This window comes from Pongo abelii, chromosome 4 (genome assembly GCF_028885655.2).
Source record: "Pongo abelii isolate AG06213 chromosome 4, NHGRI_mPonAbe1-v2.0_pri, whole genome shotgun sequence".
In the NCBI taxonomy this organism is placed as follows: domain Eukaryota; kingdom Metazoa; phylum Chordata; class Mammalia; order Primates; family Hominidae; genus Pongo; species Pongo abelii.
In genome coordinates, this window is record NC_071989.2 from 14,233,866 (window position 1) to 14,260,225 (window position 26,360).

At 37.2% G+C, this 26,360-nt stretch overlaps 1 protein-coding gene across 1 annotated transcript in view; it reads right to left on the reverse strand.

Moving 5' to 3' along the window:
• DNAH5 (dynein axonemal heavy chain 5) overlaps positions 1 to 26,360 on the reverse strand; it is a 323,290-nt gene that overhangs the window by 179,660 nt on the left and 117,270 nt on the right. The window contains exons 16-24 of the mRNA XM_024247511.3: positions 25,563 to 25,734; positions 21,909 to 22,054; positions 16,910 to 17,075; positions 15,888 to 16,124; positions 13,809 to 13,999; positions 13,633 to 13,720; positions 7,576 to 7,709; positions 2,358 to 2,559; positions 1,560 to 1,795 (exon numbers count right to left, since the gene is read on the reverse strand). Coding sequence (XP_024103279.2) covers positions 1,560 to 1,795; positions 2,358 to 2,559; positions 7,576 to 7,709; positions 13,633 to 13,720; positions 13,809 to 13,999; positions 15,888 to 16,124; positions 16,910 to 17,075; positions 21,909 to 22,054; positions 25,563 to 25,734 — 1,572 coding nt within the window. The remainder of the gene's footprint in view (positions 1 to 1,559; positions 1,796 to 2,357; positions 2,560 to 7,575; positions 7,710 to 13,632; positions 13,721 to 13,808; positions 14,000 to 15,887; positions 16,125 to 16,909; positions 17,076 to 21,908; positions 22,055 to 25,562; positions 25,735 to 26,360) is intronic.

The window sequence follows — 26,360 nt, forward strand, 5'->3', positions numbered from 1 at the left end:
ATTCTCACGGTAATGTGAAAACTTTCAAAATTCAAACAGGGATGCAGAAAATGGGAGAAGAGAGTCTGATCTCAACCATCAGAGTATAAGCCCAGACATTCCAATTATAGTGTGATGAAAGATGATGATTTTACAACTGGAGTTTTTTTAATGCTACAATTAAACTAGTCTCATTTAAAAATAACAAATACAGTGACCCACTTCTGATAAGACATTTTCATCTGGAGGTTAACACCACCCCCTGACCCCACGGTGCCTCCATGGCTGAGAAGTGCTTTTCCTTAATGTCTCCACTCTTGGGTCTTTGTCAACAATCACAAGCGGCAAATAAGATTTAAAGACATGCACCAACAATTATGATTATGAAAAGTTATTAATGATATTAATAATTCACAGTCTTATTCATTTCTAATGATAATATAAGTATTACAAGATGAATAAAAAATGGAATTCAAAATTGCACACACATACACAGACATGAAAAGGAGCTGGAAAGAAATATACCAACATCTTGGTATGTATTTGATTGACAAGATTATGGTAATTCTGAAGTTTTGTTTTATACAATCGTTTTGTGTTTTCTAATTTTTCTACAATGCTACTTTTTAATTAGGGAAAAAATAGTTTGTTTGTTTTTTTAAAAAAAGGGCTGTTGTTAGGACTGATTTTGCTGGTGGCTTAACATGAGATTTCTAAGGAGACTCCTTAGAAAGAGATGATGTTTACTCAAGTGAATCTATTCAAGGGTGTCTGCTTGTAATGAAATCAACTGTCTTTTTTGCCATTGCTTAAATTACACTATGTATGTTGATAATATTATAACTAATAAGTAAATAAAAGCAGACTTCACTGCAAAAAAAAGACATTTTCATCTGGAAAAGATAGTATGATATGGTATACAAATAAAAGTGATGTGCAACACTGATCAAATTACATAATTTCTTTGACCCTCAGTTTCCTTATGCGAGGAGTAGGAGCCATAGTAAGGATGAAATGAGTTAATGCATATATGGACACTGTTAGTGCCCCATCCAGGTCCCGATTACCAGCTGGTATTCCCATCCCCGACTACTGAGAGTGCTGGTTATAAGGACTGCAGCTGTCCCTTCCCTGGAAGATTTTTCTCAGCTGAAGGTGAGCCTTCTCATGGGGAAGTTATAGCCCATTTCCTACTGACTTAGGAGTAGAAAGGGTAGTCTCCTTTGCATGAAGGAGGGCCCAACTCAATTGATGTTGTAGAGCACCCATGGGATCAGGCTGAAGTTAGTCCATAGCTGATTGGCTTCCTTTCCTGATTCCCTTGCTCCCCTTCTTGAGTGAGCACTCATCAATAAATCATTTGCACAGAAATCTTTATCTCAGGCTCTGCTTTGAAGGACCTTAGGCGACATGTGAAGGCGAAAACTGGCCCATGGAAGGCATGCTATAGGGGTTCAGTATCATCAACAATATTGAAATTATTGTCTTGGTTTAGCAACCATTTAGTAACTTCACTCCAGACCCAGTCAATATTTCAGCTAATAGTGTCCAACATGTAGAAACAAATGATCATTAGTTACCTCAATAGGTCCTACTTGAAAGTCAATGGAGATTTGCTCCTCCCTTATTTCTTTCAGTGCTGCCATTGCAATCCGAATATCATCTAGGTCCTTAATTGGACGATTTAGTTTCTTATTGAATTCTTCAATAAGCATAAAAATGTTTTCCATCTCACTCCGGTATTTTTTGTTACAGTGGCGTCCAATGACAACCATCCAGGCCTTTGTCTCAGCAGTCAGGGCGAACTTCAAGTCAGCTATAAAAACCCAAATGTCTACAGTTCAGTTTTAAAAACTCGAATCAGTACGAAAAGTCAAAGTGTCGCTGTTCTCCAGTAGTAAATACTTTACAGCTTATCACCGTCTAACCCATAAAAAATTGAACTGGAAAAAATCATAACTTTTCCTAGTCATTATATATTCATTCATTTTATAAAGTCTGTTTTTACAACAACTCAATACACATTTCAAAATGCTTTTTTTAAAAAAGCACATATCAGAACCCTCTGGAATAAGCCTCAAATGTTTGTTATTGCTGTTTGTTAAATAAAGGGTAAATTTTAATTCAAAATATAACAGATATCTCCTTTCTCTGACTTAGCCTTTTTTTCAAGGTTTAGCAGCAAAGTGTTCAAAATAGTCCAGAATCAATAATTATGTAGAAGGAAATTTTTTAAAAATGTACAAATTGGTCTTAAAGCTTGAGGTCCATAAAGTCAATCTTTAAGACAGGTAGAACTCTCTGGAATACTAATCTAGGTAAAGAGACAGAACAATACTGGCTAATTTACATAACTATATGAAAGAAAATGAACCAACCTGTGTACAGAGCAATGGAACCCACACAGATATATTCAGGCTCAGCATTAATTTCCTGCTCTAGGTTTTGGAAATAGAGAATCTGGGACTCAAATTCAGAAAGCAAGGGGCTCTGCGTAATAAATGTCTTAATGGCTTCTTCTTTCTCCTTTTGCCAAATGTGATTGTAGCGTTTGAAGCAATCCATGGATGTAATAACTTCCTGAATGCAAATAACAACAGATTTATGTTAAGAAGGAAGAATCTGAAAGGCACGATGATATAAATGAATATTTGCCAACTGCTGGTGGTTCCTATGGATTTATTAAAATGTTGAGTGAACTCTGTGATTATCTGGAAATGCCAAAGAACTGGGACTATATACAATAATGTGGACAGTAGCCCAGGACTAGTAACAGTTTCACTGTTATCATCCCTAGCCAAATGGGAGAGGAGCAGTTTCTAGAAACTAGAAGAGAGCCCTTGAAGATCCTGTGGACAGGGCCCTCTTGGTTGGAGATGGGCCTTAGATCAAAAACCACAGCTCAAGGTCACGCTACAGGGAAGGTGCTATGAAAAACATACTCTGAGGTCATTCTCCTCTTTTCTGCCTCCCCTCAGATCTCCTCCAAGATTCTTCATTGGCTGAACCCACTGGAAGCCTCAATGGGAATCTACTGACATGTTGCCTAAGGTCAGATAGGTGGAGGGAGTGGAGATTAGATCTTAGGGGCATGAAGGACAAACAGAACATAGCGAGCATCACTCCAATGAGAGATTGCCTGGAATCACATAAAATGTATAATTCATATAACTAGAATTGACATCTGAACAATACTACATCTTACCAACCAGGAACATAGTGCATGTTTCCATATCTTGTCATCTTTTTCAAAAATTCCTTGGTAAGTTTTAGTGTAATTCTTCATAGAGACCCCAGATACTTCTTATTACACATGTTTCTAGGTATTTTTCAACGTTGTTGTCATTGTAAACAAGATCTTTTCCACTATTATTATAACTGGCTATGAATGGCATATACATTTTTAAAAATTTATTTGTAAATGAACAGTCTAGTTTGCTAACCAAGTATGCATCTGTAAAGATGAAATGACTCTCTGGCAATTGTAAATAGGGGATAGTGCTGATAGAATGCAGAGGTCATGTTTTCAAATGCTACTTTTCCCAGCAAAACAAATGCTACTGCTTTGTACCAGCTAAAGCAGCAATCCACACAGGAGTACGGCCCTGTGTGCCACTCCCCTTCCATCACTTCTTCCTTTTGGACAGGCTACCACCTGTCTTAAGAATATCTTTGCATATTGTTCTCACTCATAAATTAGTGCTAAAAAAAAAGTGTTCGCATGGACATAGAGAGCAGAATGATAGATAATAGAGACTCAGAAGAGTCAGATTTCTCATCAGCTTCAGAAGGGACGGTGAGGAGAAATTCGCTAATAGATACAATGTACATTATTTGGGTGATGGATACCCTAAAATCCCGGACTTGACCACTATGCAATCTATGCATGTAACACAATTGCACATGTATCCCATAAATTTGTACAAATAAAAATAGATAAATAAATAAATACCAATCAAAGCAGAAAGAACAAGTATAATAATAATAATAAAAAGAAAATGAGAAGAAAAAAATAAGCGAGAAAAAAAAAAAAAGAACAACAAAGAAAGAATGTTCTTTGCAGAGTTTGGCCTGATTTTTGTAGAGTTTATCTTTGCTTCTACGCCTCCACAATCCCAACTGTTCCTTTTCCCACTTCTACCAAGCTTCTTTCATCTTTTATGGTAAAGTTCTGTAATTACTATAGTGTTATTAAATGTGTGAATATTTCACTATGATTGTTACTGTTTATATTTGACTATGATTATTGTTGTTTCTATTACTACTCTGGTTACAAATTGCCTAGATTTTGTGTCTGCCTCAATCTTGTTTTTCTCATAATCTCTATTATTTAATATTAAATATGCAACTTCTCAAAACAGGACCATTTTCAGGAACATGTTTATTGTATTCTATGAAAAACTCATATAATTATCTTTCCATTGATGACTAACTTAACTCTTGTTGGACCACAATTTCTTTTTCAGATTAGCCTCTTGGATTTACTTGGTAGACAATTGTATCATCTACAAATAATTAAAATTTTGTCTTTTTTTATTTAATTATTATTTATTTATTTATTTATTTATTTATTTATTTATTTATTTTTGTAGAGACAAGATCTCACTGTGTTACCCAAGCTGGTCTCAAACTCCTGGCTTCAAGCGATCCTCTCATCTCGGCCTCCTAAAGTGCTGAGATTACAAACATGAGCCACTGCGCCTAGCCAAAAAATTTGTCTCTTCATTTCTAATTCCTTTGTGAATCAAATTTTTCCACTGTCTTACATTATGATTTCAGAGTTACATCTGCATGAAAAACAAATTTAGCTGATAAAGAATAACTAATGCAATTATTTGAAATAATTGAGCATTACAGGATTCTAAATGGTCTGATTATTTTAAGTAAATTGCACCAATCTGCACCAAACCAAGAGGCAGTTCCACTCCAACTCCCCACATACAGCTAAAATGTCCCTCCAAGCCTCAGGTTTAATGGATGTTGATACTTCCCACCCATTAAAATGCAGAAAGCTAAACCTATTACTGCCTATCCCAACCACAAATGATTAGTTTGCATGAGCTGAAGTGTTGACATGCAGACCAAGAATGCATTGCAACAGCATGTAGACATATTCGCATATGTATGATGGTTTGAAGAATTAATTACAGATTATTGAAGATTCCCAGAAATGGATAGAAGTTCCAGAATCCAGAGCTCTCTCACCACCCAAGCTTATAATATTAAGAATATACCCTAACTAAATATGTTGGAGGGTATTCTTTTATATTAGAGTGTCTGTCTTCATTAAATTGGAACTTTTTCACATGGAGGTAACCCAGACCTCGAAAGGAAAACGACCTCAATAGGAAAATTAGATGAACTACATATGTAGAGTTGTTCTGATTATGTAACCAAGGTTATTTTGATTGTTTGGTCCAGCTCAACATTTCTATATTTTTTTTTTCGAGACAGAGTCCCACTCTGTCACCCAGGCTAGAGTGCAGTGGCACCATCTCAGCTCACTGCAACCTCTGCTTTCTGGATTCAGGCAAATCTTATGCCTCAGCCTCATGAGTAGCTGGGATTACAGACATCTGCCACCATGCCTAGTTAATTTTTGTATTTTTAGTAAAAACAGAGTTTTACCATGTTGGCCAGGCTGGTCTCAAACTCCCAGCCTCAAGTGATCCCCCACCTTGGCCTCTCAAAGTGCTGAGATTACAGACATGGGCCACCACATCCAGCCTCAGCTCATCTTTTTAAGCCAGGTTGTGTTAAAAGTTGATGACCAACTTATGGGCGTGCTAAAGGCAGGTTGGGTTAACGTTCTAATCCAATCAGCTATAGCAACAGGAAAGGGGCAGGGATCATAGGATTTTCTGTGGTTGAGGCAGAATCATTCAGAAAGATCTATGGCTGTGGAGGACTGGCTATATCTAATACTATGACTAAGTGTACATATATTCTCCCAGAAACAATTTGGCTATCCTATAAATCTGGAATAAGTTCTTCAAGTTGTTATAAATGCCAACCTTTTCTACTATTTTAAGGAAAACTAATATCTGAGAATTTCCTTCATATAATGTAAAAGCAAATGCAATAAAAGTGACACAGAGGCTGGGCACGGTGGCTCACGACTGTAATCCCAGCACTTTGGGAGGCCAAGGCAGGCGGATCACCTGAGGTCAGGAATTCGAGACCAGCTTGACCAACATGGTAAAACCCTGTCTCTACCAAAAATACAAAATTAACCGAGTGTGGTGACGCATGCCTCTAATCCCAGCTACTCAGAAGGCTGAGACAGGAGAACCGCTTGAACCTGGGATGCGGAGGTTGCAGTGAGCCAAGATTGCACCATTGCACTCCAGTCTAGGCAACAAGAGTGAAACTCTTTCAAAAAAATTTAAAAAGGACACAGAGATAAGTATTTTGTGGCAGCACTATATGTTAATTTTAACTATGATTTCTTACTCTTAGATTTTCATAATAGTGGTTGATCATACTAGAGAAACTAGTGGATCTTATTGCTGATTTATTTTATGTTATTTTCTAGGAATACTGAGGCACTTGAAAATATTTCTGAATGTTTATTGTTATCATGGAATACTTTGCTTATCATTCAGTATAGAGCTTAATAATCTAAGTACTAGATAAATATTTATTGAGTTACTTGAATACTGTCCCTAGGAGAAAATTAAATACAGGATCTTCAATATATTAAGAAAGGAAAATTAAAAGTGTATAAATGCAAAAGATTTCCAGTTCCCTTGGGAACACATTAAAACTAAACTTAATAATATTTCCTCACATTGTTACAGCAGTGGTAGCTTTTCAGAGTGCTTTCAAACGAATGTAACTCATTGTATCAAAACTGAGTAATAGAAAAAATGCACTTACTGAGCAACAACTATTACTTAAACACTGGGAAACATTATTAACAAGTCAGCAAGTCTTACTGGCCATGTGAATTACAAGAGTTTTTTTAAAAAAATAAAAGGTGATTTCAGGGTTTTAAATCTTTTTGTCTGTAAAATAGATTTGCATGAACAAAAAAGGGAAGTTGAGAGGAGATTATGTTGAAAGAAAAAATTGCCTTGAATGTACATTCATTTCCAGTTCAAGTTTGTATTGATAGTACTAATATCTTCTTTAATCTCAGTTTCATTTAATTTCTATGTGGCAATATAAATAAATTTTTATCTGATATTTTATAATATTTGCCTGACTACTCAAATATGAAAGAATGACTACAAACCTTATTCTATTTCAAATATGTTAGTATCACTGGTTCTTTGAAGGTGAATTATAGCAACAATCTGGCTTGTAGTTTGGAACATATTAGATTTTTTTAAGTTAGATTCATTTGTATTAAAAGAAGACATTAAAAGCATTAAACAAAACACAATATGAGAGTAGGAATAATTTTCTTTCACCTTGCAATCTAGAATGAAAGATCTTCAGTTAGACAAACATTTGCTGAGCACACACAAGATGCTCCCTGAAAGCACAGTGTGTGAGACCCAGGCTACATATACGACAACTTTGTGATGTTCACCTTCACACAAGTGCATGTTGCAAAGCAAAAGGTCTGGCTGCCTGACCCTCTTGACATACCTTTTTGGTGGAGTTGATAATTGTGCTAAGCACAGAAACTAATTTTACAATCTCTTTGTTTTCAGAAACATTCTTATAATAGTTCTTGGTTTGCACGGGAATAGGTAAATTTACAGATGCTATCTCCAAGGTATCTAAAAAGAAAAAAAGAAGAGAAAACTTTACACTACTAGCACAAGAATGTACTTTTAGAAGATGAGGATATTTCTGTAATAGTAAAGCAAGGACTTCTGAAAATCTTCTCCTTTATAAAAGCAATGAAAATAACGGAAAGAGTTGTCAACGTCAACTTTTCAGGACTCTGTAAATTAATCAAAGCTTGCAATAATCCAAAAAGTGTTTATTCAAGAACAATGCTAAATCTTGGTAACAACAGCAAGTTTTGTGGTGTTTTGACTTGCTCTAGTCCCACTGCCGCTCTCTGGCTATAGGGTAGCCTTGAAAAACAGCAGCCTTACAACCATTATAACTGGAGGAAAAAAAAACCATCAGTAGCCTAGCAGTCCGTGGAAGGGCCAGCCTCGGCTTGGAGCTCCTTAGGGAGCTCTATAGAATTCTCACTCTTTGAGCTGTCTGGGAGCTCCCTGGAAAAGCCCTGTTCAAACAGTTTATTTTTACTTGACCTGACTCAGAACTCTCCAAGAAAAAAAGTCCTACCCCCATGGCATTTGTCAAAAGACTATCAGCAACAATTGCTTAACTTCACAGCTGCCTGAGGCAATGATATTAGTTGGGGGCAAATAAGAGGTTGGCCAAAAAAGTTAAAAATCTGGGAAATTAGAAGAATGAAGTCAGCAACATGGCTGAATAAGAATATCCTGGCTCTCCCTCCACCCATGGACACACCCAATACACATCTATTCTCAGATCAATTCCATCTGAGAGAAAGTCAGAGACCAGTGGAGAGACTCCTACTTATGTTATAAACAAAAACATATCCACATCAAAGGGCAGGAAAAGTGGAGACACACTTGGACATGTATCCTGGCCTGGGCACTGAATCAGAGAATTGGGAAAGGAATCTGCAACATACAGTTTCTCTCTGTGGAAATGAGGCTTTGGACCTCACATGTATCACCATAACTCTTAAGGTTCCCCATGGTTTGGCTCTTAATTCACCAATTCTGAGAGTGGAGTGGACTAGACACACAAGAGTCTCTCTAGACCACAAGAAAAAAGTGATGGCTTTACACAGGCATGAAGCACTTACAGAGGCTTCATTCTGTGGAAGTTGTGCAGAGATGGGGCTTTAAAACCATGGCCCCTTGTTTCTCCCTCACATCAAGTGCCCCAACATTTACAGCTTCCACCCAAGGGACTACATTCTAAAACTCCTATCTCTGGGAGCAGACGGGACTGGCATTTGTGTGTCTCTCTAGACCACAGGAAGAAGCAGCCATTTAATATGAGCACACAAGCACTTCAACAGGCTTTATCCCCCAGGAGTAGTGCAGAGAAGGGGCTTAAAAAACACAGTCTTCTGCTTCTGTCCAGAAGGGGTTAATGCTATGCACTGAGTGCCCCAACTTCTGCAGCCACCTCCCAAAGGACTCAATCCTAAACCTCTTAGCTACGTGAAGAAAGGGCATTAGGCATATGTGAATTTCCCTAGATCACAAAACAGAAAGGAAGTTTAAATGGACATGAAAACACTACCAGGGGCTACACCCCCTCAGAACAATGCAGAAAAGGATCAAGAATGTGCAGCTTCCATTTCCTTTCTGGGAAGGGGCTTCTGGCACCGCCCCCCACCCCACCCCAGCCCAGTGGCTACTTGATGGCCTGGCTTCTAAAAACTGTACATCAGAGAGCTAATGAGGCAAACAAACAGGAGCCCTCCAGCAGCTGGAGCCAGAGCTCAGCACTTCATGAGTCTTCCCTCTGGCTCACCTAGTGATAAGCCTAGGCCTAGCCATTCTTCCTGGAAGGAGTTACGACATGCACCAAGTGCCATAACTTCTATAGCTCCTACCCAAAGGACTGTCTCTTTAATGATCTAGCTAGCTCTGGGAGTCAGTGTGTCTTTGCACTTTTGAGTAGCCAGAGACCATGGAAAACAAAGAGGTGGATGTACAATAGGCCAACTTCCATCAGTTATCTCCCCAGAATCAGAGGATGCAGCCTGAACATGATTGCAGGCATTTGCCACAGACCCTGTCTCTGGCTTAATGCAGAGAATTGAAGATAAATGCCTATGTTCAGCTTCACTGTGAAGACAGAAAAAATTAGAGCATGCATTTAACACTCCAACATTTCCAGCTACATCTAGAGAATCTAGCTCCTACCTTACCAGTCTTAGGGGTACTGACAGGACATATCATATGTGAACCTCCAGGATAGGGGGGACAAAAAATAGAGACAGCAGTCTGGACAAACACTAAGATTAGAGAGGCATCTTGAAATCTCTGGCCAGTCAAAATAGTGAGATCCTCCCACATGAGGTCAGTCCGACAAGACTGAAAGAGGTAGCTGTCTTTTGTAATACACAGAAACCAACACAGAGGGTCAAAGAAAATGAACAAAAACAGAGAAATACAGTTCAAATAAAATAACCAAATAAATCTCCAGAATCTGTTCTGAGTGAAGTGGACATATGTGATTTATCTGACAGGGAATTCAAAATACAGATGCTCCTTGAACTATGATGAAGTTACATCCCAATAAATCCATCATAAGTCAAAAATATCCTAAGTCAATAATGCACTTAATACCCTAGTAAGCCTATGGTAAAGTTAAAAATCTGTAAGTCAAACTATTCTTAGTTCAGATGCTCTTTGACTTACTATAAAGTTACTTCCTGATAACCCCATTATAAAGTCAAAAAAAAATGTGAAACCAAACCATTGTAAGTCAGGGACCATCTGTAATATTCATAAAGATCCTCACCAATATCAAGAGAGAAATGCAAAAACAAACTGAGAACTTCAACAAAGACAGAAAGTATAAAAAAGCACCAAACAGCAAACATAAAACTGAAGAATGCTGTAACTGAACACAAAAATTTAATAGTTTCCACAGAAGACTAGATCAAGCAGAAGTAGAAAAAAAACAGTGAATTCAAAGAGAGGTCACTGAAAATCATCCAATCTGAGAAGCAAAAAATAAAAAGAATGAAAAAGAATGAAGATATCTTAACAGACTTATGGGACACCATCAAGAGGAACAACTTATGCATTATTGGCTTGCCAGAAAGAGAAAAGAAAGACAGAGGAAACATACTCAGAGAAATAATGGCAAAAACTTCCAAGCCTGGGGGAGGAAATAGAAAGCCAGCTCCAGGAAGCCCAAAGGACATTAAATAAGATTAATTCAAAAACATTCACACCAAGACACATTATAATCAAATTGTCAACAGCTAAAGATAAAGAGTGTTAAAAGTAGCAAGGGAAAAGTGTTTCATTGTATGTAAGAGAACACTCATAAGACTATCAGTAGATTTCTTAGCAGAAGCCTTGCAGGTTAGAAGGGAGTGAAGTGATATATTCAAAATACTGAAAGAAAATAACTGCTAAGAATACTACATCCAGCAATTCTATCTTTCAAAAACAAAGGGATGGTACAAACTTTCTCATACAAACAACAGCTGAGAGAGTTTATCACCACAAGACCCACCTTACAGGAAATGCTAAATGGAGATTAAGCTGAAGGAAGAAGACACTTACTAGTAACATGAAAACATATGAAAATATAATACTCACTCATAAAAGTAAGTATATTGGCAAATCCAAAACACTCTAATACTGTAATGGTGGTGGGTAAATCATTAATATTTCCAGTAAAAAAGTAAGAGGCAAAACTACTAAAAACAACTAGAGCTACACAAATTTATTAAGAGATACAAATTATAAAAAGATGTAAAGTGTGACATCAAAAACTTAAAATGTATGAGGTGGGGAGTAAAAGTATAGAATTTGTATATGCAATCAAAATTAAGTTGTTACCAACTTAAAATAGCCTATAATAAGTATAAGATGTTTTATGTAAGCCTCAGGGTAAACATAAAGCAAAAGGCTATAAGAGATACACAAAAGAAAAAAAAAAAGAAAAGATCCAAAATATATCACTAGAGAAAGCTATCAAACCACAAAGGAAGAAATAAACAAAGGGTCTACAAAACAACCAGAAAACAATTAACAAAAAGGCAAAAGTAAGTCTGTACCTATCAACAATTACTTTGAATGTGAATGTATTAAACACTCCAATCAAAAGGCATAGAGTGGCCAAATGGACTAAAAGACCACAAAAAGACCCAACTACATGCTGCTTACAAGAGACTCATTCCACCTTAAAGTTCACTCACAGACTGAAAGTGAAGGGATGAAAAAATAAAGTTCATATAAATGAAAAAACAAAATAGACTTCACATCAAAAAGTGTAAAAAGAGACAAAAATCATCATATAATAAAAAGGGAATAAATTCTTCAAAATGATAATTGTAAATACATATACACCCAACATTGGAGCATATAACTATATAAAGTAAATATTAAGAGATCTGAAGAGAGACACAGATTAGAACACAATAATAGTAGGGGATTTTAATACCCTATTTTCATCACTGAACAGATCATCTAAACAGAAAATCAATAAAGAAATATTAGACTTGAACTACACTTTAGACCAAATATACCTAACAGACAGAATATTCCATCTAACAGAAACAGAATATACATTCTTCTCGAGTGCACACAGAACATTCTCTCTATGATAGATCATATGTTAGACACAAAACGAGTCTTAACAAACTTAAGATCAAATTATAACAAATTTGATCTTATAACAAATTATAACAAATTTTCCAAACCAATCGTATGAAACTAGAAATCAATCAGGAAACAAATCAAACAGGAAAAATCATGCAAATGTTTTAAATATGTGAAAATAAAACAATATGCTTCTAAAAAAAACTTCTCATATCAGATCAAAGAAGTAATTAGACGAGAAATTTTAAAATGTCCTGAGACAAATGAGAATGGAAACATGACATATCAAAACTTATCGGATGCAGCAAAAGCAGTTCTAAGAGGAAACAGTATAGCAAAATAGACAGCTAAGTCAAAAAAGGAGAGAGATCTCAAATACATAACCTAAAATTACAACTCAAAGAACTAGAGAAAGGAGAACAGACAAGCCCAAAGTTAGCAGAAGGGAGGAAATAAAGATCAGAGCATAAACAAATGAAATAGAGACTAGAAAAACAATAGAAAAGATCAATGAAACAAAAAGTTGGTTTTCTGAAAAGCTACACAAAATTGACAAATCCTTAGCTAGACTAAGTAAAAAAGAGGACTCAAGTAAATAAAATCACAAATGAATGGAGATATTACTACTGATAACCCAAAAATACAAATTATCATGAGAATGCTAAGAACAATTTTGTGCCAACCTAGAAGAAATAAATAAATTCCTAGAAACATATATTTAACCTACCAAGATGGAATCAAGAAGAAATTGAAAATCTGAACAGACCAATAGTAAGAAAAAAAGATCAAATCAGTAATTTAAAGTCTACATCAAAAAAAGCCTACCCCCAGACGGTTGCACAGCTAAATTCTACCAAACATTTAAAGAACTAATACCAATATTTCTCTAGCACTTCAAAAAATTAAAGAGAAGGGAATACTTCCAAACTCATTTTACAAGGCCAGCATTACCCCGATACCAAAGCTAGCCACAGACACTACAATTTTAAAAACACTACAGGCCAATATCACTGGTAGACATAAATGCAAAAATTCTCAATAAAATCCTAGCAAATTATATTCAACAGTGCATTAAAACATCATTCATCATGATTAAGTGAAATTTATCCCCTGGATGCAAGATTGGTTCAATATATGCAAATCAATAAATGTGATTCTCCATATTAACAGAAGTCAACTCAAATGGTGATATTAAAATACGTGGACCTTGATACTTTGTCAACTTCAAATTGGCTCATAGATTAATATTCTCATCTAAAATAAATTGAGAATGACATGGAGGGGTTAAAAAACATTTAAGCTCAATGAATGTTGATTTACAATGCCTCTTTTAAAAGACTAAAAGAACATTTACCTTGAAGTTCATTTTCTCTCATTTCAATATCAGAATCACTGTCTTCATTACTCTGCAAAGCAGCCATTTTTCTTTCTTGTATCTTTTTCTATAATGTAAAAGGATATTTTTCAGCTCTGTCCTATCTGTAAAAGAAGTGGTTTCCATATGAAACCATTTCTGCACCCCACACCCACCTCGGACAGCAGTTCGCTGCTCCACTGGCTGACCCCCTTAGGGACACTGATGATGCACTCCACAGCTTTGTTCAGGGTCTGCTGTATCTCTTCCAGGGCAGGGGCCATGACGATGTTGGGAATAGCCAGAGTGACACTTGCCCGGAAAATGGGCAGACTGTTCTGCTTCATGTTAGAGGCACTGTTACTGTCTGAGATAACCCAAAACAAGGAAGAATTCACATTTTTAATTTAAAATAAGATTTGCTTCCTTTGTAACCATAAAAATTAAAACAATACATAATAGGGATAAAATCCAAGAAATATTTGTTGAATGAATAAGCCAATTAAAACTAATGGAGGATCTGGTATTGCTCAATATAACAAAGCAGTTCAGGGGAACCCAAGGCATTTTTTGCTGTTTACAGCTTCTTGGAATACTGTCCACAAAGAAACCCACTGTGTGGATCAGGCTAAATTATAAACACTTCTCTAAAATATTAAAGATGATTCTTCCAAATAACAGGATGCCAACAAATTAGTTAAATGTAGCTACGTAAGCCAGGAATGAAGAACAAGACTATCAGCATAAGCCAAAGTTAGAACAAATAACCACTTTGGAATTTCAGATAAATCATAGGCCTTTCCTACCATGATGTGTAAAATTCAAATGTGGAGCAGTTAAAAAAATGGAAAAGAAATAAAGTGTAATTCGCCATTCATACTGAAGGAGCTTTTAAGGTTGAACATAGGTATAGGTATGTAGATATAGACATGTATGTATATGTGTCTGTGTATCATACATAACTTGACGTAGTTGCAAATATCTGTAATAGAAAAGCTGGGAAATAATTGTGATTGAATATTTAGCCTATCAGCCAACATTTATTAAGTTCTAATAATAACCGTGTGTCAAAGAAAAGAACTATCCTCCATCCTGAATGAAGTAAAACATAATAAGCCATGGCACCAAACAAAAAAAAAAATCTTTCAGAGTTTCCACTTTTATTTACCCACTTTTAATTAAATATTCAAGATGCTTTCCTTTAAATGCCAATATTCAAAATATATTTAAAAATTTTATTATCCTATTATTTCAGTTTTCATTAATTACTATTATTTGTTTTCTTTTTACCATTTTTAACTTAAAATTTAATTTCAGGATGCCTCTAGATTTGACAGATTTTTGTGGCCCACCTGAGAAATACAACACCTATTTCTGAACTGTGCCGAGGAAAAGATGCTAGTGAAAATGAGGAAACCAGCTAGAAAGTACTAAATTAGCATAAAAATAGTAAAATACATATATATCCTTTGAAGAGTGTGACACTAGTAAGATGTTTCCACTTTGTAAGACTGGCTAACAAACCTAATGATTTAACCATGAAAGAATCATTTCCATATAACTTCCTTTAAAGTATGTATTTTTTTCTTTCACCAATTAAAATAATTTTATATATTTTCATCTTATTACAAAAAGATTAAACGTACTACCAATTTTCATGTTATTAACAAAAGCTTAAGCAAACTATTTAACCTCCCTGTGCTGTGCTCTAGTTCTCTGATTTAACATGAGAGTAATGACAGTATCTACTTAATAGAATTGTTGGGATGATCAAAGTTCATAATGTTTAAACTTACAAGAAGGCACTAAATAAACGGTGGATATGGCCAAGCATGGTGGCTCACGCCTGTAATCCCAACACTTTGGGAGGCCGAGGCGGGTGGATCACCTGAGGTCAGGAGTTCGCCACCAGCCTGACCGACATAGTGAAACCCTGTCTCTACTAAAATACAAAAAATTAGCCAGGCGTGGGAGAGTGTGCCTGTAGTCCCAGCTACTTGGGAGGCTAAGCTGGACAATCACTTGAACCCAGGAAACGAAGGTTGCAGTGAGCTGAGATCATGCCACTACCCTCCAACCTGGGCGACAGGGCGAGACTCCATCTCAAAAAATAAAAATAAAAAAAAAAGATGTATATTTTTAATTATTTAAATTTAACAGGAATGTACATGCGCATGCACACGTGCACACACACACACACACCCCCCAGCAACTATGCCTGATCATCCACTAAGCAAACCATATAAGATTATTACCCCGGAAGTTAATTGTGTGAGAGGAATGAATACGTTTGCGAATGGCCTCTAGTGTATTCCTTGTAACTTTCAGAAGAGCATCCATGTTCTGATGGTTGAAATGAGAGAGCAACTCGTGGGCTTCTTCCCCTAACATCTCAGTTTCTTTCTTTTTCCTCGTGACTGTCGTCAAAAGCAGGGCATCGGCCCTGGCATTAATGGATGATGTCAAGGTGTCAAAATTTCCTTCTCTTTTTGCTGTTACAAGATGAAAGAGATAGAGATAGAAATAAGTTAGATGGATGGATGGACAGATAGATAGATAGATAGACAGATAGATAGATAGATAGATAGATAGATAGATAGATAGATAGATGGATGGATAGATAGAATCATCTGTTGCAATTAAAGGATAAATTACATGCAAGTTTAGTATTACTTAAACATCACACTTCATGGAAGTGAGAACATCAAAAAGTAGTAGGAGGAAATCAGGAACCAGCGGGATTGACGGAAGCATCTCCTTCTCAATACAAGAAAACAGCCAACAAGAGAGGCAGGAGCTACGGCTGGAAAAGCTATACTGGCCCCCAAGGACCTGGGTTCTGGTGCTACCTCCCACCAATAACCCTAAAACTTTGGGGGAATAATTTCCCTTCTTCACGTCCACATCTCAGTGTTCTCCTCTGTCCTGCAAAAGGTGTGCTCAGTCTAGAGGCATTCCAAGGGGAATTCCAGTCAATAATCCATCCAACTCTATTGATAAGGTCAAATAAAACACCCACCCACACATAAATGCAAAGAAAGCTAACAAGGGCCAATGCAAAGTGCATGTTTGCAAAGTTTAACCAAAAGTAGTAGGAATTAACAACATAGAGTCACTAAAATATGCTCAGGGCCATAATTTCAGATTTATACATATCATTAGAAAATTCAGAGGATGTTTATAGAAGTATGAAATTAATTGCTATGTAGAAAATTCAGTTTTAGTTTTTAGTAAATGTCATAGAAAAACAAGACCCTTTCATTACCCCATCTCTTACCTGAACTTTCATTTTTGTAATTAACACTATTCTCATTGGATATTTTTTCACTTTCTTCTTTAGATAAAACTTCCACATCCAGCAACATATTTACAAGCTCATTGACTGCCTCCTCCACTAATGAGCTTTTTAAATGTAGTATTTGTGCACCATTTACACAAAGATCCTAACCAAAAAAAAAAAGATAGCACAGTGGTATACGGTTTATCTTTTATCTAGCTCTTGAGAGCACAGAAACAGTGATAGCAATGTTGTGGCTCAGCCTTCAGGTGAGATTTCAGCCCCAGTGATGCTTGACCATATCCTTCACACTAGCACACGCCAGGTGTCCTGTAAAGGAATGTGTTAAGGACAAGGGAACCAACTGGATCAGTGTAGATGTACCAAAATTACAGACACTTCTACACCAGTAGAGAAAATATCTTCAAAAGCCATCAGCAGCCTCTCTACTCATCACATTTCCTTCATATCACATAAATCAGATCCAGCCACCCTTCTTTCTCTCCTTGTCTTTGCCAACAAACCATAGTCATCCCCTCATTAATTTCAAAGACACTACCCACCCCTCTAACTATATTGTACATTTCTCAAGAATGGATTTAATAAATATAAACTAACATGATTTGAGGCATGGTGATCAATTCTGGAGGAGATTAGGTAGACAGATAGTTATAGATGGATGATATAGACAGAATCAGTGATTTACCACCTGGTTGGAAAGTAAGCCCATGAAACAATAGACTGTAAGTTAACGCCCAGTGTCCAGCTCCATTCCAAGTTCCAGCATTATACACCTTTAAACTTATACGGCTTAAAACTAGGATTCAAATCCTTGCTCTGCGTGATCCTGAAAATCCTTCTCAGTCTCAATTCCCTCATATGTATAATGGTGATAATAGTGGAACTCACTGTAGTTTTTGCAAGTATTCCATAAAATAAATGCAAGTAAAACACTAAGAGCAGTGCCTGGAATAAAGTAAGCACACAAGAAGTCCTTGTTATTATTATTGGTTGGAAAATCACAAACATCCACACGACCTAAATATTTGCAAAGGTTAGTCATCTCATTCCACGTAAACTAACTCCTCAATTCTCTGAGAGAACACTAATATTTTTTAAAGTCTGAATCTTAAGTCCTCTGACTCTACCTTGGAGGGGAACACATGTGGTCTCCATTTTCAGGACCAGCTCTCACAGGGAATCAATTAACTTGCAGCTCTTCCAGTCCTCTCAGTAACACAAGCACATATTTGAAATCATAAAATTCCTTTGTATTGAGGGTTCTAGAAGATGAGATTGATGACCTCTCAAAGACTAATATAGTTCCAACAACGTTGTTTACATCTCTTAACTCTTTCTCTCTGTGAGAAGGCATAACCATAAAAATGTAAACAGCATAGAAATTAACCAAGCAGAATATAAACGCAATGAGGAAAAAGAAGTAATAAATAGACTCATTAAAATATCCCCTAGGACAAATAAAATAAATGAAAGATGCTGCCTCCACTTATCCTGCTTCATTTCAACAACTAACCTCCATGATGACACCCAAAAGCTGAAACCCACCAAAAGGGCCTGTCTTTCAATCCTGAGTGGTGTCCTCCTTGAATAATCAGCGTAGGGCTCCACCATTTCCTCATTCCCACGATGCTTCAGCTTTGGCAAACCAGGAACCTACTAGAAGCCATGTCTTCTCCAGGTCTCTTCATCCTTACTCCCTGGTTCATGCCGTCTCCTAACATGATTTCACACTTCAACCATTGTTTTGCTAATATCCTTTACTCCATCACTCTCTCAACCTCCCACTGCCCCACCCAGGAGACGCCCAACCCAAATGAACCAGGTGACCTACCCTCTCCACCAGCACGCACAGGTCATGGTGATGCAGATGCTTGGCACCGGGAATTCATGGTCCCCAAACTCAAACTGGCCCCTAATGCTACTCGGGAATCATTCTACATGACTATAGCCACTTCCCTCTACCAAGCTCCATAATAGCTGTGTCTTCAAATCCCTGTGTCCTCAAATCGTTACACCATCCTTCCTCATCATACTCAAAGAATGACCTTGATTTCTACAGCACAAAACAAATGGAGGTCATGACACAGGGATTCAAACAACTCCCACTGCCCTCATGCAGAAGACAAATCGGCCTCCATCATGAGCCCCTTTTCCTCTTGTTTTGGTGAATGCAATCATTTTCCTTTTATTCAAGGCTAAATCCACAACCTGAGTTCTGAATCACAGCTTCTCTGGCTTCCTCAGAAACCAAGCCTACCCCTTTCTTCCTCTGTATTGATTTTCCACCTGAGCATATGAACACCCAATGTACTTCAACTCAACACCTTTCTCCAACTACAACATGCTTCCACCTCAGGGCCTTTGCACATGCTATTCTCTCTGCCTGGCATGTTCTTCCACTAAAATGTTCACATGGCTTGCACTCTCACTCCCTCCCTTCAAATCTAACCATAGAAGTCATCACTGACCATGAACATAAAATCACAACTTTCTGTCAGGTACTCCTTTTCTCCATCATCCTTTTCACTTTTCTCCATAACTGAATTATGAAAAATAAACAAACTCAAGAGAAATGATCTATTAATACCTATACTGATAATCAAAAATGCAAATTCAAATTGGGTTCCACGATTTTGCTACTTAAACTAAAAGTAGTAAACTATAATAAAACAGTGTTTGTTGGAAGTGAAATTGGTAGTACTGCATTGCTGGTGGCATTGTAAGCTGATAACATCCTTTTGAAAAGCAATTTGGCTACCAATATCAACAGCCATCCAATAAGGCCATACTCTCTGACACAATAATTTTATTTTGGGGGAGGGAATGACATTAAAGGAGAAAATACATGATACATGCATATATTCACTGCAGTTCTTGATGAATTAGCAAAACTTTGGAAGCCATCTAAAGGTTCAGCAATAAGAAACTGGTAAGTAAATTACAGTGAATCAACTCAATAGAATATTCTGAAGGCACCATTAAAAGGCTGCCTATGAAAGCCATGTAGCAACATGAAGAATATTTTGTGAGGAGATGTTAACTTGGAGAAAAAAGTACTATTCAAAACCTGATATACATGGAGTAGAAATCACAACTTTATTAAAAAGCTTAAAATGCATTAATACTATAATAATGATGGTATTAATTGATTTAAAAGGCTAGTTTCTTTCCATTTTTAAAATATTCTGAAACTTTCCTTTAAATTTAAAGCAAGTGTGTTTTTATAAAACAATCATCAGAAAAGGGGTAAGAGTAAAACCATGGAGGCAAGTGATTTCTTAGAGGAAGAAATCATTTTTTAAATGATCAGGAAGAACAAGGGGATGGTTAGGTGTACCCACAGTTAGTGAATGTGAGGAGGAGGGACTAGAAATTTCTAACATGTAGACGGTAAGTTCTGAGTATAAAATGACTTAATATAACCTGCCATATATACAGCAAGGGGTGAACACAGCAGGCCTGAAACTGCTGTCCTTAGAAAGTCCTGCTTGGGAGGTAGTCCCTTGGCCGGCGTCTGGAAGCTTGGATTTTGGGAGGGTTCCCCCTGTTGCCCTGCTGATAAAGATAGTTTGCTGTGCCTAAACTGCTTGTGCAAACAATGTAGTTTATGCTGAACACCTGATTCCTTCTGGGAGTCTGGAATTCTGGTCCAAGCTAAGCAGAGTGTGTGACCAGACCCAGTAAGAACCTTGGACCCTGAGTCTCTAATAGGTTTCCCTGGGCAGAAACATTGCACAGAGGGGACGGTGAGCTCCGGGCAAGCCTCACAGGAGGCAGAGAGCATGAGAAAGCCTGGACAGGGACTCCCCAGACACCACCTGTCTTTGTTCCTTATGATCCGGCTGCGTCTCTTAACTATGTCAGGGCAGTGCAACTACGTGCTGAGTGCTGTGAGTCCTCCTAGTGGGGGTGGTCTTGGGGACTCCAACACACCATATTAAAATCATGATCGAGGAGTCCTTATCCTCAGGAGGCCCACTGGGAATATTGTAAATGACGCTAACGTGACATGCCTGAAGGGGCACTTCATGGAGCACTGCTCCCGGGAGCTTACTCCTGGCACAGGAAAGAAAGTGTCCCATTTGCAAATGTGTTGGAGAAATAATGAGCTACAAAAAGTTAAATGAAGGGCCGGGCACAGTGGCTCACGCCTGTAATCCCAGCACTTTGGGAGGCCAAAGTGGGCAGGTTGCCTGAGCTCAGGAGTTCAAGCCCAGCCTGGGCAACACGATGAAACTCCATCTCTACTAAAATACAAAAAATTAGGCAGGCGTGGCAGCATGTGCCTGTAGTCCCAGCTACTTAGGAAGCTGAGGCAGGAGAATTGCTTCAACCTGGGAGTCAGAGGTTGCAGTGAGCTGAGATTACGTCACTGCACTCCAGCCTGGGCAACAGAGCAAGACTCCAACTCAAAAAAAAAAAGGGGGGGTTAAATTGAGATCTTCTGAGGGCCTTTATCTTAATATGTTAAAGTGTAGTGGATCTGTAAGCACAGTCTTTACCCTAAGCAGTTTGCACTCACTCCCTGCCTCTCTCAGGATTCCCAGCAATGGCTCCAGAATTGTGTGCTATAGAACACCAGTTTGGGAAACCTCCCTCAACAAAAATGTTTAAAGAAGAAATTTTGTCTAGAAGCTGTTCAAAACAATTGTTTTGTTAATTAACCCTAGCTTATGAGAAGCACTTCTGCAAGATAGCTCTATCCTTCATTAAAAAATGGAAAAATTCCAAGTGTGTTCCATGGCAATTTCTCTCCTACTGATCTGAAATGATGTGCTCCTCATAGCTAAGTGACTGCTTACTTAGATACATTTCTCTTCATCGGCAAATTATTGTCAGAAGATTCCATGTTTGAATCACATCTATCACAGAGCACTGCAAGTAGAGAAAAAAATCTAACTTAAACTTCAAAAAAGTCACCTTTATAGGAAAATGAATCACTAAAAACTTTAAACAAAAAAATCACGGCTTTAATGACCTTTGTCATTTGGAGAAACTCTTCACAGGTTAGCGGCTCCTCCTGGGGAAGCTGACAAAGAGGCGTGCTGCTCATTTCTTCTAGAATGGCATCAATGCGGAACGCAATCAAATCATTGACCCTGTCAAGCAGCAACTCCAGGTCCTCTTCGGGAAAAAATAAAAGTAAATAAAAGAGATTAAGTAAAGCATTTTGTTTTTTTAAAAAAATCAACACTTGATTAAATGACAGTAGTAAAATCAGCTTTAAAGATTCTCAGTTACGTGCGTCCCCCAGATCCCCACTGATTCACACTTGGTTGTCGCTAATAAAATATCCAAATTGTTAACTTTCTAATACTAATACTCTGTAGGGAGAATGGAAAGTCTATCTTGGTAGCCCCTTCTAATTTGATTATGATAATTCTTATTATAAAGTTTTTATACATTTTATAAATGCCTCCTTAGGGAATTTTAGCCAATTTCCTTTTGTTTTATTTCCTGGGGCCATTGTTCCTTCTCTGTAACCAGTTTCTGAGCTCCTGCCTGCCTAACTCTCATTCATACTTAAAGATCTGGCTCAAGTGCATTTCCCCGCAGAGGCCCTGGGTGAATCCATGTGCACTGGAGTGGTCGCTCCTCCTGTAAAACCACAGATGGAGCATCCTTCCATCTCTGCGGATTGTCTACCCACGTGTCTTATCTTCTTTGGAATTCATATTTTTTATCCTTACATCTTCAACATTTAACCCGGTGCCTATTCCACAAGAAGTATTCAACAAATTTTACTAAAGTGAAAGTTCCCTATTTTTTCTTTCACTGTAAATATCATAGGGTACATTTTTTTAGTTGTGCTGCAGTAATACTGAATGCTAAGTTCAATGGATGCAAAGGCCAACTCTGAAGCAAACTAACAACAACTGCACATCAAAAGTAGGAATGATTACTAATGGATATCCATCTAAGGGTAATACATTTTTCAACAGATACCATACAGTAAAATTTCTCTTTTTCTAATACTCCTTTCTCCTGGGAAATAAAGCAGAAATTGAATACAGGAAAGTCAACGTTACATACCAATGCTGTATCGGAGATGTAAACACTTCCTTAAATAAATACCTTTATTTCCTAAAGAATAAAAGCCTAAAAGCTTTCTATTTTTTCTAAGCTAATTATTAAAGTGGGTACTCAAGATACCAAATAGTTCTGCCTGGTAAATTGATTCAATACTAAAAGAGAGCCAACACTTTCATTTAAGTATGTGTGAGCAATAAAATTCTCTACTCTTTCTAACGGACTGCTTCTTCATCTTTAAGGACATCTGTGTTAAGCTGAAAAAAATAGTCCCCAAGGATGTCCACATCCTAATCTCCTGTGAATGTTGCCTTATATGGCAAAAGGGATTTTGCAGATGTGATCAAGTTAAGGATTATGTAATGTGGAGAGTGTCCCAGATTATCTATACTCTCTTAAATGCATGATGCAAATGACCACCTGTAAGTAGGATTGGCTTACTAATCCAATTAAAATCCAACTGCTCTTGAGATTTTACATAGTTTTCTCTCAAAGAAACTTCATCTTTGTTCTATTTTAGTTCCTTAAATTACAAAAAGAAAAACATAATAGAAAACAAGAACAAGAAGTTTCTCTAGAAACTAGTTCCTTGTCTCCAGCTAACATTCTAATAAAACATCCAAATTGTTAATACTCTAAGACTAATGTTCTAAAGGAAGGATATTACTAAAGTCTATCTTGGTCGCCTGTTCTAATTTGATTATGATAACTCTTATTATGATGTTTTTATACATTTCATAAGTGCCTCCTTAGGAAATTTTAGCCAATTTCCTCTTGTTTTATTTCCTGGGGAGGTGTATTTTGGAAGAAATATTAATTTAGAGCAAGGAAATTTGGTTCTAAACGCATTATTATTTCTTATATCTATGTAACATTAAAACCCATTTAGCATCTCTGGCTTGATATTCATTCATATTCAAAAACTCCATTATCATTTGTCTTTGAGTCCAGCTCCCAATCTATAAAGCATAACAAAGGTGAGGTATGGGATCAACCATAATTTCTCACTCTACTCCCCTCCAACCCAGTACTTCTCAAATATTCTTAAATATAAAGTACCTGGCTATTTAAATAGCTGGACCTTCTGAACCCTAAGTTTTTTGGAAAGTACAGTGAAAATCTACTGATAAGACAAGCTCTTGACAATTTAGATTATAAATAGTCTAGGTACTATGTTAACAGCCATAAATACCAGAACAAGAGAGAGACCTGAGGGGCGGGGGCGGAGGAGAGAGAGAGAGAATAAAAGGAGGAATCACGAGAGCTATCTAAAAGGGAAGCCCAGGAAGAGGTATCCAGAAAAAAGGTAATGGGCTTGAGGGGTAGGAACAGGGTTACAGTGATAAAGAAATGAAGAGAGACTAAGTATATAAAATTATTGCAATTATGAATCTGCAAGTATATGGATGTCTGCTACACACCCAGCTAACACAAAAGAAGTATAAACGTAAACAGCCTGGATTTAATTATTTCACATTGCATTCATAAATCGTAACACCATTTTGTATCCCATCAATTTTTCCCCATGCAACTCCCTCTTCACAGAATCCATAAATCTATACAATTATAAATTATCAATTTACAATAAAAAAAGAAAAAAATTAAACAGCCTGATATTCAGGTCCTTTGTAGTCTGTTTGAGGAGAAAGGTGAAACTGTACTAAACCATTAGAAGACAACCAAAATATGAAGTCTCTGGTCCCAAATATAAATCCAACAGGAGGTCACAGGAGGTAGAGTAATCAGAGCAGCCTTCTAGGGACAAGACTTACTCTGGGCTATAAGAGTGGGGAGGATTGGGCCATGCAGAGGAGAGGGTGTAAGACACTGGCTAGGAGAGGACAATAGCAACGTCTAAGTCTTTCTGAGAAAAAAAAAAAAAAACCATTACCTGTTCCAAACTGTGCTACACTGTCTGCCACAGAGGATCTGTAAGGTGTTAATGTGTCCTCCCGGAAGGCAGCCAAAGAATTCTGGGAAACGCCACACGCAAAAGGCCACTTTTGGACACCTACTAGACGCTGGCATGTTAAAGGCTCTGAAAAGTCCTCCAGCAAAGAAACCTGTCCAACTGCTCCTCCTGGATTTCCCAGACATATTTGAGCCCTTCTTTGCAACATATCCGTACACATTCCAGAAAAGCGCATTTTATGGAATATACTACCTTACATATATTTTAGACTATTATATGTCTTTTTAAGGAAAATTGTGTTCCTTTAAATTGTTCCCATTTATCCTGTTGTTCAGTGCTGTACCCTATCCAAATCTCCACATCTTTCAAATCAAGCTCTCAAAATACACTAACCTATTTATATAAAAAGCTGAATAACTTTAAAGATACTTTAAATCCTAATATCCAAAAATACAAATAAATGAAAATATGTGGTTAATCTCTGGGGATTATTTAGATAAATAGTGAATATTTATAGTTTCCAGGAAATTACTGAATTCACATGCTTTGGAACAATTCTTTATGAAACAGCTTAAGAATAACACTCCCCATTTCATTATTTGTATCTCCATATTGATGAGAAATTATACAACAGATGTTAGGAACTCAGCCTTTAGAATTCACAAATAGTAATTACTTAGGCAGACTTACTGATCTTTGCAAAAGTGTTTTCTAAATACGTCTCAATATTCAGTGATGTCCAGGTCAGTGCAGCCAAGCCAGGTTGGAGAGCTTCATCCACTTTGGCCAAGTGAGGGACAATCAATTGCTCAATGGCAGCAGGCATTTTTGACTTCACTCTCTGATATTCGGCTAGCATCATCTGCAATGAAATTGGGGTTAAGTAATCAATTAATATCTCACTTCTAATGTCTGTTAATATCTCATGTTTTATACAAAATGACTACTTTTATTTAGGGTCAAACTGTAGGGCTCTAATAGCCTGGCAGGTAGAGTAGCCAAAACAATAAAAAGAAAAGAAGACAAGGACTCTCTCCATAATTACAAATTCCTAATCCAAAAAAATACAACTGAAGATGAACAAGAATTTAAGACTAAGAGTGTCTCACCTCCTACACAGCCTAAAAAGGGAGAAAATCTAAGTCCAAGTAATTTTTCTAAACCATGCAGAAACACGGGAATGGCACCTTCACCTGCTCATTTGTACAAAGAGGCTTGTTTGTTCCTCTTTGTACACTGGTACGACATGTGTGCTGCTCCTCTGGGGACCTCTTGCAGACTACACCCATCACTCAAAACATCTGGGTCGCCAGAGGTCTACCTCAGTCCTTTGCTAGGATTATAGGCCAAATCTTGTTGCCAAGACCCAAAGCACACTGGGAACCAGTATTGATCTCAACTAGTGTCACGGCTTTGAATTTCATCCAGATGCCAGAAACGAACACATTTACATCTCCAGCCCAGATCTCACTCCTGAAAGTCTAGATT